Raw genomic sequence first — 16,655 nt, 5'->3', positions numbered from 1 at the left:
TTGACTTATCCCTGACCATTGCGCATATAATTTATACTTAAAATATAAATATGGATGTGCAATAGTTGTATACATAATGTATACAACTATTGCACATCCATATTTATATTTTGCCTTTATATTTTTTGTAGTGTCTTTTACATATTTATTTTATTGTAATATTTCTATTCTATATTTATGTTCTCAACTGTTAGGCTAGTACTTATTCCATTTTCATATGTTTATTGAATGCACCAAACTCACAAAGGCAAATTCCATGCAAGTAAAAATCATAAAACTGACTTAATTGGCAATACATCTCATTCTGATTCAGCGAGCATTTTGCAAATACTATCAGTGTCGTAATGTGCCTTATAGGTATATGGATTTTTCCACCTGTCTTTGACACAGTGACCTTTTGATGTTGCGCTTTGTGGTCCAGTGTAGTGAGTGTGGGGGGAGCAGGAGCAGGAGGCAGTAGAGGGAGGGAGCTGTGCAGACGCCATATATGGGCACACCACCGACTCTGCATTGCTATTGGCTGTGGGCCTTATGCAGCTGCTTGTCAACAAGATGGCCTTCCTCCTCCTGTCGTTTTGACACTGATTATTTTGGTATCCCCGAGAACATACCGTAAAAGCTTGTGTCACTTCTAAATAGATAGTGGGAGAGCGAATGCTTAGAGTCCTAACAAGGCGTACGGTCAGATAGACTTTGTTCAGAGGACTGACAGGCACACAAGCCTCGATAGCAGCCATCAACAAGACAAGGTTGATAATAGAAAATAGCTGCTGGCTAATGTCGATGTTAGCCAGCGAGTGAGCTAGCTTAGCTACGTGGACACGGATAGTTAACTCGTGTCACCTGTATTTCACTAGAAAAACTGGTTTGTTTAGAGGGAAATACAGTGGGAAACACTTGTCATCGACCGTATACAAGTCAAGAAGGTTGGCTGTGGAGATTAACGCTGCTACGGTGAGTAAGCTAGCAAAATACAACGTTAAGTTTTTTTTTTATCTTGTTAGCCTGCTAGCAAGCTCTGTCATGTTATTATGCAGGTAAGTTGTGCTATGCAGTTAGCCAGCTCGTAGCTAATGACGGGTTTATTTACGGTTTGCAACAACTCATTAATAAACCATTGAAGTCACTGGAAGCTTAGCTGAGGTCTAGTTAATGTTAAATATTAATAGAATGACCTAGCTACATACTAGGTTCTACTTGACCAATAAGGCGCTGGACATTTTACTAGGACGTTAAGCTACGTTACGTTCCATCAGACGGTCAAAGGTGATTGCTACAATTAAGGCAAGGCAACTTTGTTTTATATAGCAAATTTCAGCAACAAGTCAATTCAAAGTGCTATACATAAAACAGTAAAGCGCAATTATAAAACAATAAAAACATTAATTAAAGAGAATAGAAAATAACAGCAAGCTCAAATAGAACACAAATACGAGAATAACCGTTACGGTGCAGCGTAGGAAATGAACTATTACTGGATTTAATAAAAGGCTGTGTCAAACAGAAAACTACAATGCCTTGATTTAAAAACAGAGTTGCAGCGGACTAGAGCTGGGAAATATATTGATATTATATTTATTGTGATATGAGACATGATATCGTCTTAGATTTTGGATATGTAATATGGCAAAAGTGTTGTCTTTTCCTGGTTTTACAGTAAAGTGATGTAATTTTCTGACCTTACCAGACTATTCTGATTATTTATCACGAATCTCAACCCTAAAATATCATAGCAGTATTGATATTGAAGTATTTGGTCAAAGGTATTGTGATATTTGAATTTCTCAATGTCGCCCAGCTCTTAAGCGGACATGCAGTTTTCTGGGAGTTTGTTCCAGATATGCGGTACATAAAAACTGAGCTCCATGTTTAGTTCTGACTCTGGGGACAGAAAGCAGACCTGTCCCAGATGACCTGAGAGGTCCGGATGATTCATAATGTAGCAGAAGATCAGAGATGTATTTTGGCCCTAAACCATTCAGTGCTTTTTAAACCAACAGTATATTTTGAAATACTTTCTTTGAGAGAGAGGAAGCCAGTGTAAAGACCTCAGAATTAGTGTGATGTGATCCACTTTCTTGGTCTTAGTTAGGACTCCATCAGGAGCGTTCTGAATCAGCTGCAGCTGTCTAATCCATTTCTTTTAAAGAAGACTTGAAAAGACACCGTTACAGTAGTCGAGTCCACTGAAGATAAAAGCATGGACGGAATGTTTTTTCCATGAAAAAAGAACAATCAGATGAGTATTGTTGCTGTTGTTTTTTGTTGTCTGTGACGCCACACTTGTTGGTTATCACTGGAGAAGTTAACTTAATTTCAGCCAGTTCTGTATGGTTATAACCAGGAAAAGTAATAGTCAATTTACTTTTAGGCCTGCGTTTTCGACTAAGAAATTTTAATTGCAGTAAAGACTACATATTGAGAGTTTTGATAATGCATACACTAACAAACTTATTGATGCATTGTATGGCACAACTTGGTTGGTGTAAGGAGATGTTTAAAAATGGATAAGCCAAGATGAACAAGTCTAAATCTGTTTTTGGGAAAGTAGCATGTTAGGATCTCACATTATTGTTGCAATATGTGTTTTCCAGTAGGACATTGAGTGTGGCACCAGGGAACAGTTTATTGCAACAATACCGTAAGATGATAATATGCTACTGTCCCAAAAACAGATTTTACTCTTGACTTGTTCATCTTTGCTTATCCATTGCTATAAAATTAGCAGTTTTGTTGGGCTTAAATTAGCCCACTTCCACATAAAGTACTGTCTGATGTGATATTAGGGCTGCTCAATTTATGGAACAAATTATAATCGCGATTATTTTGGTCAGTATTGAAATCACGAATAATCACGAAATTACTCATTGACTTATATTTGATATTCCATATTGATATTGATCCAATTATTGAACCTAAAAACAGTGAAAAAGTTAAACAAATCAAGAGTGAAAACTAATAGAATTTTCAAATTTACTTTAACACTTTTCCCATTTGAACATTTTCTTTTCATTCAGAACACAAGACAACATAAGAGTTTACTTGCAAAACCTAATGTGCAAAATAATAGTTTTTCAGTCATTCTGTTTTTGTGATCAATAGGAGCCGAAATCGTAATCGCCATTACAATTTCAATTAATTGCACAGCCCTATGTGCTATTGTTAGAAAATGCATGATTTGCCCTCCTATTGTCAGATGTTCAAATGAGGTAATACACGGTGTTGACACAGTGGCCTTTAGGATTGTAGTATCAAAGCTTGCAATAAAGTCTTAACTTGTGACAATGTTACACCACAAATGGCATCGATGCTCAGACAAATGCACAGACAGCTCTGTAGGTCAGTCAGCCACTCTTCCTAGGTGTCCTCTCAATGTAATAATGTTCCTGAGCAGACTGGAGGGATGCACTCAGCTCTATTGTTCTGTTGACAGTTTGCAGCAAAGCTGTTCTGCTGGCTGTGCTTCTGTTGCATTGTCTTCACAGGCCCCTATGCAGAGAGGGAGATTGAGCTAAGACCTTTTGGCATGCTTCTGTATTATCATTTGTCAGCTGTATTTCTGGCTGTAAAGCTGTGAAAAAGAGTGCAGGTAGCCTTAGACTTATAGGCTGATAGGTAAGGGGGGAAAAAAACCCACAAACTATTAAGTCACCAGCTTTGAAATCTGTGCTCCTTTAGCTAATCCAACTTGTTAAATCTTAAATTAGCATTTAATGGGGATGTGGTACACTTTTATGTTCTAAACTGCACACACCTACCACAGTGAAATCATTATCCTGGTGAGAGTACATGCCAAACTGCTCCTGATTTATATGGGGTATAGGGAAATGACCCAGTCCAACAGAAATTTAGTTTCAATGTAATGGGACAAAACCTGCCAATCTCTCACTATGCAAACAGCAGACTAGTCATTTATGAACACATCAGAACCTTTTTTTAACATTTGTGTATATGTGTTGTGTGCAGCTACGTAGTGAGTATTGTGCAATTGTATTGTGTAACAGTGAGTAAGCCATTTTTGTATTTAATTTCTTTTAAAGACTTCCAGACCGAGGAGGAATTATGTACTCTGAATTATTGACATATTGTCCATGCTACATGCAACCTACATGCAGGTTAAATAACAGAGCTGCTGTGTCTGGTCTGGTCCACTTAACACTGCCCTTTTTTTCATTTTAGACAGACAAGTCTGTTAAATGATTTGACCTATTCAATCAGTATACCTTCTGTTGTAAATGTTCAGTAGCACCATCACTACATACTGTGATAGAGTAGCAAGTGTTACATGTCCTAACTCCTGCCTACATTTAGAACCGCATAATGTATGCACTGTATGTTTTTGGAAGTAGTTAAAGGTTAAGTAAAACATTTAGAAAATCATCATTCTCTTTTGACAGTTAATTTGTCAAACAGTTGACTGGGAACCTAATGCAGTCCCTGGCACTGTAGTGTTGCTGTGGTATTGCTGGCTGCCAATGCGCTTGGACAGGATTTGAAGGATTAGGTTGATGCAGAAAGCTTAAAACCAAACCCAAGCCTTCATTTGCAGGAACTGTTTCAAATTTAAGATAAAAAAGTTAAAGTAGCTTAGTACTAACTTAAACCGACTGTTGGGGAGTAATGTGGAGTACTGAAAACGGAATGAGAGATGACACTTCAGCTGTATCTGGATGTGAGATACTGGATAGGACAGTGTATGTTATAGTGCGTTCCATTTGTACTCTGAACTCGGAAGTCGGAAACACGCCCCCTGACCTCGGATTTCCGATCTTGGAACTCGGACAACCTCGCAGTAGCCCAAGTTCAAAAGCCAACATGGCTGCCCCCTGTATCAACCATAGCTGCCAACACTCCCGTTTTTACCGGGTTTCTCCCGTTTTGTAGCCCTATCTCCCAGACCCCTCCCGGTTTTCTCCCGGGAAACTCCCATAATGTGCATGGCCCAAACTCCTTTATAAATAATTGGACCAATATGTTTGTCTAAAGTTGACCAGTTGCCAGATCTTGTATGAAGTGCATCCTATTCACACAATCCACACACCACAGTGTTTCCCACACATAGACTATTGTGTGGCGGTCCGCCTCACTATCAACACCGGCCGCCACACATTGCGTTTCGTTATTATTATAATAAAAAAAAATTTTTTAAACGCTATTTAAAATACGTTCTTCTGCATTTACTTTCCCTGCTCTCCTCCGTCTCTCTGTCACTTGTGTCTCGCTCACATACACACACAGCTCCTCCCACCGTGCGGCGTTGGGTTTTTTAAGCCCCCAAACGTCACCTTACAGGCACCGCGGCAATGGTTATGTTTAAGGTTACGGTGAGGGTTAGTGCCTGTAAGGTGACGTTGGAGGCTTAAAAAACACCATCGATCCCACTGTGCACACAGCGTCTGTCTCCATAAGGAGAGAAGACGGCTGGCGAAATTCACAAGTTCACGAAAGGTTGGTATCTATCTCATGAACACCTTTACACAATCACACATTAAAAAGTATTATAAAAATATTTTAGATTCTGACTTGTTACGCTGTTTGTATGCACAAAAAACTGGGTTATCAACTGGTATTGCTAACAATGGCTTATATTGAGTACGTAGCCTAGAGCAACAGTAGCTAAGTTTCCATCCACTTGTCAATCGAATTATCTGAAGTTCAGTAAAAAAAACTCATGCGAATAAAGCTGGTGAAAGTGTGTTTCCATCCAACAGCTTTAAAGCGAATAAAAACCTGTGCGTAATGACGTCACATGCTGTTTTGCGATTAAATTGGTATATCGAATTTATTTGAGACATTTTATGGTGTTTCCATTCATTTCTGAACTGAATCGCACAAGATTCAAGTGAACTTTTGCGAACAAAGTTTTGCTAGACAAAAGTAGTTGTTAATATTAGAAGCCAAGCTATAGCCTAAGCTCCGATGGACCTTTGGCTGAGGATCTGATCCAGCTCATCAAAAAGGTGGAACTTGCCTTTTTATTTTCCCTCCGGCACCACTGCGAGACAACTCTCTTTTTTGAGCCGTGTGTCGCTGTTTGAGCGCCTTCCATTTACTCCGCAGGACGTCCCAAGGCTTGTCGTAAGGGACATTCTAAAACGCTTAACGTGAAAAAGCTTAACATGGTTTAATATCTAAACAACGATCAGTCATCACCAGTATCATGGTCATATCTTGTCATGAACACTTAAGCCTGTCAAAAAACTAAATCGAAATCCAACGATTATAAGTTATCTCACGTTAATGTGTCAGATAACGTCCATAATATTTGGACATTGGGTTAGATTTGACCGTTTTTAAGTGGTTATGATGAGCAATATAGAAGAGGATTTTTGGGTGATGATCGATAGGTGTTACATTAAACCATGTTAAGCTTTTTCACATTAGGACTTATAAAGCCAATGAGAACCGTGGAGAGTCAACTCCCAGCCGCTCCGCTGCCCTGAAGCAGAAACGCTTTATGTCCGATAACGTCCATAATAATTGGACTTTGGGTTAGATTATTTGACAGTTTTCCGTGGATATGATGGGTAATATGAGAGAGAAATTTGGTGATGATTGATCATTGTTTAGGTACATTAAACCACGTTAAGCTTTTTCCTCGCCATATTAATAATATTAATACGGCCACTGATGAAGAAAATATTAACGTGAGATAACTTCTATAATCGTTGGATTTCGATTTTGTTTTTTTGACAGGCTTAAGTGTTCATGACAAGATATAACCATGATAAATCTGGTGATGATTGATCGTTGTTTAGATACATTAAACCACGTTAAGCTTTTCTTTCAAGTTCGTTTAATGTCCCTGTCGTAACTGTTGGTCATTTTCTCGCCGAGCTCCTGATAAATGATGGCGTTTCTTAGATTTTTGCTATCTAAAATAGCTGTTATATTTTTCTGGTAAATTAAAAAAGTATCTCGTCTCCTCGTTTGTCCACTTACATCTGTTTTTGTTTTGCAAACAGAGCGGAAATAGTGGGCGGAAATGAACTGAAACTTCTTCGTTTTATTGCGGGTTGCAACCATAAAATGACCTAAAACTTAATCGCAATTCATTATTTATTCGGCAAATAACGTTTCCATCAGCGTTTATCGCATAAGCCGTATATCCATCAAGAGAAAATCCGATGAGACCGAACGTATTTCATTTGAGTCGATATTCGTGAAATTCAGTCGGATTTTACTGTTTCCATAAGGCATTTTTCATTCGATATCACTTAATTCTGATAAAAACGGGTCGATGGAAACATAGCTAGTGTCTCCTCAGCCAAAAGGGTGAGATAGACAGTGCAGAAGGCGTACACTATATGAGCAATCTAACAGTCTGACATGTAGTCTACTGCCAGTGTGGTGATTATAGAAATTGTATGAGTCAGTTGATTGGGGCAGTGCTTTGACAGTGGCAAGGACATACTTTGGGACAGTGAAAGTGCTTGTGACAGTTAACAAAAAGTGGTGGTGCTTATGAAGAATAACAGTGCTCGTGGTCAGGTCAGGGGGATATTATTGGCGTTGGTGACAAATGTTTGTGGGAATAGACATCAAATGTAATTTTTATTGAGCCAATTTCTTTTCTTACTGACCACTTCACCAGCTTTAGAAAAAAACCCGCTCACATGGCACAGAGGAGGCAGGTGTACACAGAATATTACAGGCCAGCACGTACAAATGACAGATGCTTGTGTTGTGCACAAAACTGTCAACATGCTATAAACTTGCCTCCAATAAACTATATTTGCTATAATACTCGCTATAATAATCTCTCTATATTCACTAACTCTGTTGACTCTCCTACTGCAACAACCCACAAGCACGCGCCCTGTGTCGCACTAATTTTAAAGCTAAAACTAATTCAACTTCGAAGCAGTCACGTGGGTGTGTGTGAAACGAAGCTTCGGACGTCACTGGTCACATGATTATCACAAAACGAATCGAGCTCCGATACAAAGCTTCATTCCAAATTGGTTCATTTCTTCGATACATGCCTCGAAGCAGGGGGTTCACGGGTAACATCACTAGTAAATGGAAGGCACTATTAAGTCTTTTCAGAAATGCATCTTTTACATGCATTTAAAAAAAAAAATGACATGCAGCAAAGGGCCGCAGGTCGGATTCGAACCCGGCTGCATCAAGGAGTAAAACTCTATATGGGTGCCCCGGTCTACCAACTGAGCTATCCGGGCGCCCACAGCATTGATTTTTAATTTCAAATGTATTTGTTTATATTGTCAGATGACGTCTCTAGCATTAAACAGTGATTTCGTCTTTTGAAATTTTCAATGCTGTTCGCCTGGGTCATTGTGGAGGTGGGGGGTTTATGAATCGCCATCATCTATTCAATTCAATTTTATTTATAGTGTTGAGTTAGGCCTGTAGCAATTACATAATTGTCTAATTGTAAATTACTTAATCACTGTTTCTTTGTTTGAATGCAATTAATTGCTAACATTAGCTAAGGTCTTAAGGCGCATGAATGGTAATTGTTGATTTTGTTTAGATATGCCAAATTGTAATTATATTACTGATTGACTATACGGACTATATATTTTTATCATTATTTCAATTGTTAGTTGTTGGCACTTGACCGTAAACACATTCACAGCAACAAAAATGGCAAGGTGGGAAACTGTTAAAACATGATAATATAAAGGCGTTGTCTACTTTATAGGCTGTGTATTTGTGTTCTATACATTATCTGGGTCACATGACGGTGATATAACTAACAGACGTATCCTGGGATTCATTCATAATTTGACTGAAAGAGACAATTATATTGTTAATCTCAATTATTTCTGAGACAATTAATTGTACAGCAAAATTTTGAATTGTTACAGTTCAATGTCCAGTCACAACATAAATGATCTCAGGACACCTCAGGCAGACCCTGGCTCTCAGTGGGCGGCCTTCTTCCTTGACCGGTTGGGGGGGGAGACAGATATACAGAAATCTGACAACAGAAACCGAAAACTATGCAATGATGACAGCAACCGTTAAATTGTGTGTTAAGTTGTATTGAAACATACTATAAATACAGAGTTCCTGCTCATTATAAATAAAGAGCAGGAGTTGACAGAATGGAGTTTTAACCTGCTGAGAACCGCAGTAACCTGGCTGTGACTCTCACTCCTTGCCAAAAATGTTGGCTGCACTGTACATTTTTGTTGCTTGCTAACCCACAGAGGAGGAGGAAGATATCTATCTATCTATCTATCCATCTATCCGAACTTCGTTATTCGAATATCATCTGGCCCAGGGCCAGGCCAGCTCAGCGGCATCTTTCTCCCGTCGCGTTCCGCTGTCTCTCCTACCTACACCGGCGCCGCACCCTGTCCCTTCTCCCCTTCCTACCTGCCTGCTCAGTGCTGCTGCACATGAAGAGAGAGCACAGAGGGGAGGGGGGGGCGGGGCTGCTCCTCAGTCACAGAACAGAAGAGAAAGGTGACTGTTTCGGCGGCCACAGGAGAGAAATACATTGCGTGCTCGCTGGACAATACTGGCAAATCTTTTTTATTTTACAGAAAGTTGCTGTCTTTTCTACAGAAAGTCAACAGATTTGTCACTAGTCGCTTTTGTGAAAAAAAGGCATTTTTTTTCACAAAATGGTCAAAATATTATTAATAAACAAATATTAAACAAACGAACTTCATATATAGATAGATAGATAGATAGATAGATAGATAGATAGATAGATAGATAGATAGATAGTTTATATATATATATATATATATATATATATATATATATATATATATATATATATATATATATATATATATATGAGTTTACGTGTAGATGGAGGACAATTTAAAAAAATGCTAGTGTTAACGCAAGTCATTTTTAGATTTTGATTATTTTTGATGTAAACAGTGTTTTCAGATGTCTCTGCTCGACTGTGGACACGGCCCCTCTCCCAAACATACTACATTCACGGGAAAGTGAGAACTGATAATTCTGATCTGTAGTGTGTTAAGGTGGTTGATAGGATGCATGCGGGTTTGTGTTTTCATGTGTTATTTATTTATTTATTTATTTATTTTTTGTGTGTGCTGAAGCACTGCAGTGGACAGAGCGTCTCTCTTCTGGCCCCTTGTATAATACCATCCAATCTGTTATGAGAGATGGATTGCATGATGCAGTGAAGGGAGGGGAAAAGAGGAGTGGATGGAAAGGAGGTAGAGAATCAAAGTGGTTGAAGAGAGAGAATCATAAGTAGACATGGAGAGAAAGGGGAAATAGAACAGAAAAAAAGGTTCACAGTGGTGTAATCTGCCTGCTCTTAGCGGAGTTGTTGCTGTGTGATTATTGAGGAAGTATTTGAATTGGTTCACCACACTGTGTGGGCGGTGTTTGCTTTTTGCACCTCTCTGAGCCATGCCATTAGTCCAAATGTACATAGCACTACCCATTCAGTGTGTCACGCAGACAAACACAACAATTACCTGTTTTAAAGCCTGTGGATTGAAGAAGTCAGGTGGCTAAAATGGAAAGAAGGCTACTGTGTCATCAAGAGAGAAACCATCTTTAACAAATGTATTTGCAAAATAACCTCTTAAACTTTGTTATGTAAAAAAAATAGTTTGAGCTCTGACTGTGGAAATTTCAAGTGCTGCAATACTAGCTTGTATTGTAAAACACACCGTGTTTGAACTTGTATTGGCATTATTCCTAGCTGTAATACCTGAAAATGTTTTTCACAGTACAAGTGCTGTTGAAGCCAATTTTATTTTAGGCTCTTGCTATTTTGTTGCAGATATACATCAAGCTGAGCCAGTCTTAATTGTTGGCTACCTGCCAATAATGCAGACAACTTTTGTCAGGTTGCTGCCACACCCCAATACGTGCCAGGCAATCTGTAAATGTAACACTGCATAAGAGGACGAGTCAGTCAAAGATCCATTACATGGAGAGTTTTCTTATGAAATTCTCACTGGAGATGTGTGGATCTGTAGAGGTTAAGAGTGACACAACAGAAAGAAAGATGGGACTGAATTGTTTGTTGCCATTTATAGTGAAAGTAAAGGACTTGATGCATTAATTTTGTTCATGTACATATAGGGTTAAATAAATTCAATACTAATAAAACCTTTATCACATGATCTGTTTCCTCTGGATGTTGTGCTCGTCAACACATGGTCTGACATTCAAAGAATTGAACATAATTTATATTACACTACTTGAAGGCTGCAGTGACTGGTCAATCATATTGTATGCATCTATGTGGTTATACTTGGTGTAAGCAAGATGTTGTGTATTAACCTGGGAGTGAAGATATTGTAAGTATCATCATTCATACCATCATACTATTTTAGTATAGCCAGTTTTTTGGGCTTTTGTCTGGACCAGCAAAACTATAATTTTGATGGTCAGTGGGAAATTGCACAGAGTAGATTTAGTTAAAACTTTATATGAAAAATAAACGTACAGTCCAGTTTCAACCAAGGTGTCTAAAAAATGTAATGTCTAAAGGGTAATCTTAAAGGAAGCAGCTCAGCACTGAGAGATGAGGTGTAACTTTGCGTTCAGGCTGTTCTGGGATGCAGAGGAGGCCTTCAGATCAAGTTTGGCTCATGTTTGAGCCAAACATGTTGCTTCATTGCCACTTGTTCCTCTCCTTAAGTAAGCCGGCACGTTCCTGGCAGCCCCAACAGCTGGCATAGCTGCGGAAGCACGCTGGTTGGACTACAGGCTCCCTCCACCCCCTAGCCTGTAGCATAGTCTCTTTGGCAGGGAGAAAGGGGTGAGGCGGGTAGGACAGCTACAGCAGTCTCACTACTACCCACCCCCTCCTGCTGTTTGCTAAAAATAGGTCCAGCATATGCCTGCATGCTCCTCCCTGTGTTGCCTCCTATTAAGTCCTCTTTGAAGCACTGAGATGCAGGAGAGGAGCAGAGGGAAAGAGAGGAGAGTCCATTTGGAGCTTTTGTGTTCCATCTTTCTTCCCTTTCATCTGCAAGCTGCAGACACCAAACCTGAAATGGAATCCCTTTAATTTGATTTAAAGGCTCCGAAGTGGGGAGATGATCATAGTACAATGTAGCAAATGTAATTTGAGTTTGGCCAAAGTAAGAGGCCGGCCAGTTGTGACTAGTTCAGTTAATAGTATGATGATAGTTCTATTCTCTCCAGTCTAGTGGCCTGGCTGCTGGTGTACAGTGTTAACACCCTGCCTGAATTGTACCTTGAGGCAATAAGTCAATACAGCCTCAACTGTTCATTGATTATCTGAACTGATTCCGGCTCTGATGAGCATGGTTGCTCTAGAGACACAAACTCTGTTTTCACCGTGCCTTTTATCTCTTTTTTTTTTTTTCTTTCTTTCCTTTCTATTTAATGCAGGTTGTATGCCCAGTGTTGCTGGTGACTTTGATGACAGACAGTGCCCATCAGGTTGGCGCTGTGACAGGGAGCCGACAATGAGAGCTCTGGCTCTGGGTGTTTGCTGGCCAGCGTAGATGCAGATATGCCCCGGGGGTCCGCATCCTGATGGACCGAGACACCTTCTCCCACATCCGCCTGTGGTGCCCACGCCCCTTTGGCACCTACTCCCAGAACAAAGCTAGGAGCCCAGGCTCAGGGGGCAGTGGGGGAGGCGGCGGTGGTTGGACAGGGGCACCCTCCCTCTGCAAGGCTGAGCCCTCTCCGGGTGCCAGAAGGACTGTGGATGGAAGTGAAGATGGAGGGATGATAGTGGGTGTGCAGGAGGAGAATGCAGAAGAGAAGGATGTGGGCTCAGAGAACACTCCACCCGAACCTGAGCTTGCCCCCAGCTCCCTGACGCAGAGCCAGGCCCCTCCACCCTCTTCAGCCCCTTCCCCACCACCCTCTTCCGGGTCCCAGATGGAAGATGGTCGGGTGCTGTTAGACACCTGGTATGTTATTAAACCAGGCAACACCAAGGAGAAGATAGCATTCTTTGTTGCACACCAGTTCAGTGGAGCAGGCCAGCCCAGACCCAGCGCTATGAAGGTAAAGAGCTGAAAAATAATTAGCATTTTGACATTTTTGTTCGATTTGGTTAATTTTTTAACTAAATATAAATGATGGTCCTTCTCTGCAGGTTAAAGGTAACTGGGCAACTGACTGCAGTAAAGCCAAAAGACGAAGAAGATGCTCATCCTATGACCCTCCAACACGCTCCCAAGCCTCAGAGCCAAACCTCAGCCATGACTCCTCCCTTGCGCCTCCTATCCCTGATGAGCCACCTTTAGGAGGAGTGAATGAGACAGACCTTCTGTCGGTGGCAGAGATGGTTGCCTTGGTTGAGCAGAGGACAGCCATGGCCCTCCAAGGAATTGTGGCTGTTCATGGGAATCAACACCACCATCAGCCCCCTAATACCACTCACAGTCCGGGCCTTACCACACACCAGCACACTCTACTCCGGGGCACGGTGTCAGACCCTACTCCTATTGTGTTTGTGTCAGACAGTTCAAATGGCCAGCCCTCCAAAGAGGACCAGGAGTCATCATCTCCCATCCAGATAGACCAGGAGCTGGAGGAGCAGCAGGAGTCATTGAGGGTAGCCCAGGCCATAGCACACTTTGAGTCCCAGAACCAGGAGAATCAGTTCCATCTGGGCGCTGGTCCTGGAACAGACTCTTCTAAACAAGACCGAGAACGGGAGCATAGGAGAGGAGGGGAGTCCGGTGTTGTAACCCCTCCTCCACCCCCTAGTCACAGTCATGGTGAGGTTAGAATAGCTTTCAGAGTGTCAAATCTGGATCCACGGTCTCAGTTGGAGCCAGCTGGCAGGTCACGCTGTATGTTTATGAGCTGTGGTAGTGGGGGTAACCAGGCAGCGGCCAGGGCCAAAGAGAAAATCACCTGTGACCTCTACCAGCTTGTCAGCCCCTCATCTAGAGACCCCAGTAGTCTGCTGCTTGCCGCCACAACTGCTGCCCCCAAACCAGATGGAGACCTCCATCACCCAGACAGGCAGGCATGTGGCAGCCCAGACCCAACCCAGGAGGAGAAGAAAGCTGTGGGTGTGTGTAGGGAGCGAGTGACTGGCTTCCATGTGGAGGTGGTGGTGACAGGTGCTGTGGACCAATGTGTGTTTTATGGCAAAGACAGTACAGAGAATGTGCAGGAGGAAACGGTGTGCTTCGCTATGCCTAGTGGTGGGGGTGTAGGGAGCTCCACTGACCCTTCATCAGATGATCCCCCTCCTGGACAACTCTTCTTCCTTCAGCCCCCTCGGGGCCCAGAGGAGGATGTAAAAGGAACGGGCAGTGGGTCAGGAATTTGCTCTTTGGACTGTGCCAACAACAATGGCCCTGGGGCAGGGGTGGCAGGGGGCTCAGGGGAGCGGGCAACTCGACCAAATTCTCCCAGCGTTGGAGAGGACTGTTCAGATCCTTCACTGTGTCGCCTCTACCGCCACGTGTCCCATGACTTCCTGGAGATCCGCTTTCAGATTCAGCGCCTCCTTGAGCCGCGCCAGTACATGCTGCTGCTGCCTGATCACATCATGGTCAACATCTTCAGCTACCTGCCGACACGCTCACTGGCAGCCCTCAAGTGCACCTGCCACTACTTCAAGGTGTTGATTGAGACATATGGGGTGCGGGCAGTGGATTCACGCTGGAATCAAGACCCTCTCTACAGGGATGACCCCTGCAAGCAGTGTAAGCGACAATATGAGCGCGGGGACGTTTCCCTGTGCCGATGGCACCCCAAACCTTACCACCACGACCTGCCTTATGGACGTTCCTACTGGATGTGCTGCCGGCGTACAGACAAGGACACACCGGGCTGCCGTGTTGGGCTCCATGATAACAACTGGGTCCAGCAGCCTGCTGATGGCTCGCAGCCCATTCGCACCAGGAGGGAGGACAGGAGGGAGGAGGCCAGGTAGAGAGGAAAGACTACACCTCACACATGCCAACTCTCATCTCCTCCTGCTTACCTCGTTCTTGCTCCCTATCATCTCTGTTTAGAGAACGAACAGGACAAAAGAGGATTACAAGGAAGAATCAGCACTCCAAGACTGTTTTTGTTTTTCTTTGCTCCAGCACTCCTTTCTCGTACTTGCCCTCAGTGGAGGGAAGTTGAGAGAGAAAGAAGGAAGAGAGATGTGTCACTCTCCTTGCCTTTTTTCAAGCCCTACAGAATCCCTCTCTCCCCGTACTGTCCTCCAGAGTGGCACCTTTTAAAAGTTTGCATACCAGGGTTGGGGTCCCCTCCTGCTGCTGTCAGTCAGCCCTCTTTCTGCCTCTTAATCATTCGGGTTTCTGTCTAACTCCGTACATGGCTGTTAGGTAATTCATGTGAAAACTTTGCAGTGTATTTGATTGAGATTAGCATTCATAAAGTGACTCATAGAAATGTATTGCCCTAGAGCCTCCTTACTGTTCCCAGTACTTCTATGTTGCATCACAAACTTCCATGTTAGCTGTACAATGGTGCTTCAAGGAATAAGCTGTACCGAGTCCAACAGATGTAAAAGTTTTCAGTGGTGGAATGTTAAGCGTTGCTAAAGAAATGTGATTGTATAAAGCAAACTTGATTTTCCGTTGTACAAGATGCCAGTCGTACCTGTCCCGCGCCATGCGTTTCTATTTCTCTGAATGTGCTGTAATGTTGTACTATGTTGATTAGTCCCCTGATGATGCTGCTGAAATCATTGCCTGTGTCACTGACCTATTTCTGAACTAGCCATACCATTGGTTAATGACAGGCACAGTCTCACCATACTAGCCAGTCTCACTGGCCACTGGTATTGTTTTAGAGTGGACCCTAACCTTGCTGACCAGCCATAAAGAGGAGCCACTGAGTACTTTCTGGTTTACAGAGAATTATGGGAGATGGACTTTATTGATTAAGACCAGTGGGATTGAATGGGATTAAAAAGAGAAACTTGATGTCACTTTGGAAAGGCCTGATGTCACTTTGTATGGTTTGATTGACTTGCTTGTTTGCCTTTTTTTTGTTTGGCTGTTTTATTGGCGTGTCAGAGAATGTTTGCTGTTGTATTTGCTTTTATTCTTGAGGACTGTGTTCTCCCTGTATCAGTTTGTCACCCTACTCTACCTGCAAAGATGTATTTTTTAAATGCTCCATCTTTGTTTTAACCCCACTCCCCAGCTCTCTTCCTTTCCTCCGATTCGGCAGAGGGCAGTGTTTGCCAAAGCAGTCATTCATGCTTCAAAGCGGTTGAAACCAACTACCGCAGACACTCTCTACACCAGCTTCCAGCCTTAAAAGCCCCCTACCTCTTACCCACCCTGCAGGAGACTGAGGCGTCGGATACCTCACAGATGATCAAGAGTATTGGGAGTTGCACAGGACCCTGAAAGTGGCTAGATATCAGATGTTCAATAGACTCCATCCAGCTCTACTGGATCCGCCCATAACTCTTTGTGTGGGAGTGTAAGATGAACAGTGCCTGGTGACTCATCATTCTTGGAAAAATCTCCCCTTGCTGTTAAACTCACCCACCCCTGCAAGCTGACAGATTGGACTGATGTGATGAATGATGCTGAAACTCTGCATGGAGGTGGGAAGATGGTTGGGTATTCATGGGAGAACTCTGTAGGTTCCAGACATGTACAGTGCTAATGGGAAATATCTGCTTAAATAAAAACAGAAGTGATGATTAAAACTGGAAATCTGAATCTCTACCTGGTCTGTGTGATGAAGTAAATATCAAGCCT

At 42.3% G+C, this 16,655-nt stretch overlaps 1 protein-coding gene across 1 annotated transcript; it reads left to right on the top strand.

Annotated features, from left to right (window-relative positions):
- The first annotated feature begins 529 nt into the window (after window positions 1–529).
- On the top strand, window positions 530–16,610 carry fbxo46 (F-box protein 46). Its single transcript, XM_039779212.1, has 3 exons — window positions 530–954; window positions 12,337–12,966; window positions 13,058–16,610. Exons 2-3 carry the CDS (start codon window positions 12,484–12,486, stop codon window positions 14,855–14,857), a joined length of 2,283 nt encoding a protein of 760 aa, XP_039635146.1. The 5' UTR covers window positions 530–954; window positions 12,337–12,483; the 3' UTR covers window positions 14,858–16,610.
- The last annotated feature ends 45 nt before the right edge of the window (window positions 16,611–16,655 follow it).

This window comes from Perca fluviatilis, chromosome 2 (assembly GCF_010015445.1).
Source record: "Perca fluviatilis chromosome 2, GENO_Pfluv_1.0, whole genome shotgun sequence".
Lineage (NCBI taxonomy): Eukaryota > Metazoa > Chordata > Actinopteri > Perciformes > Percidae > Perca > Perca fluviatilis.
Note: the sequence above shows the minus strand (reverse complement) of the source record. Positions and strands in the feature narration are given on the sequence as shown.

Coding starts and splice junctions, on each gene's coding strand:
- fbxo46 (XM_039779212.1), top strand. CDS start 12,484: ATGGACCGAGACACCTTCTCCCACATCCGCCTGTGGTGCCCACGCCCC. Junction 12,967..13,057: donor CCAGACCCAGCGCTATGAAG/GTAAAGAGCTGA, acceptor CCTTCTCTGCAG/GTTAAAGGTAACTGGGCAAC.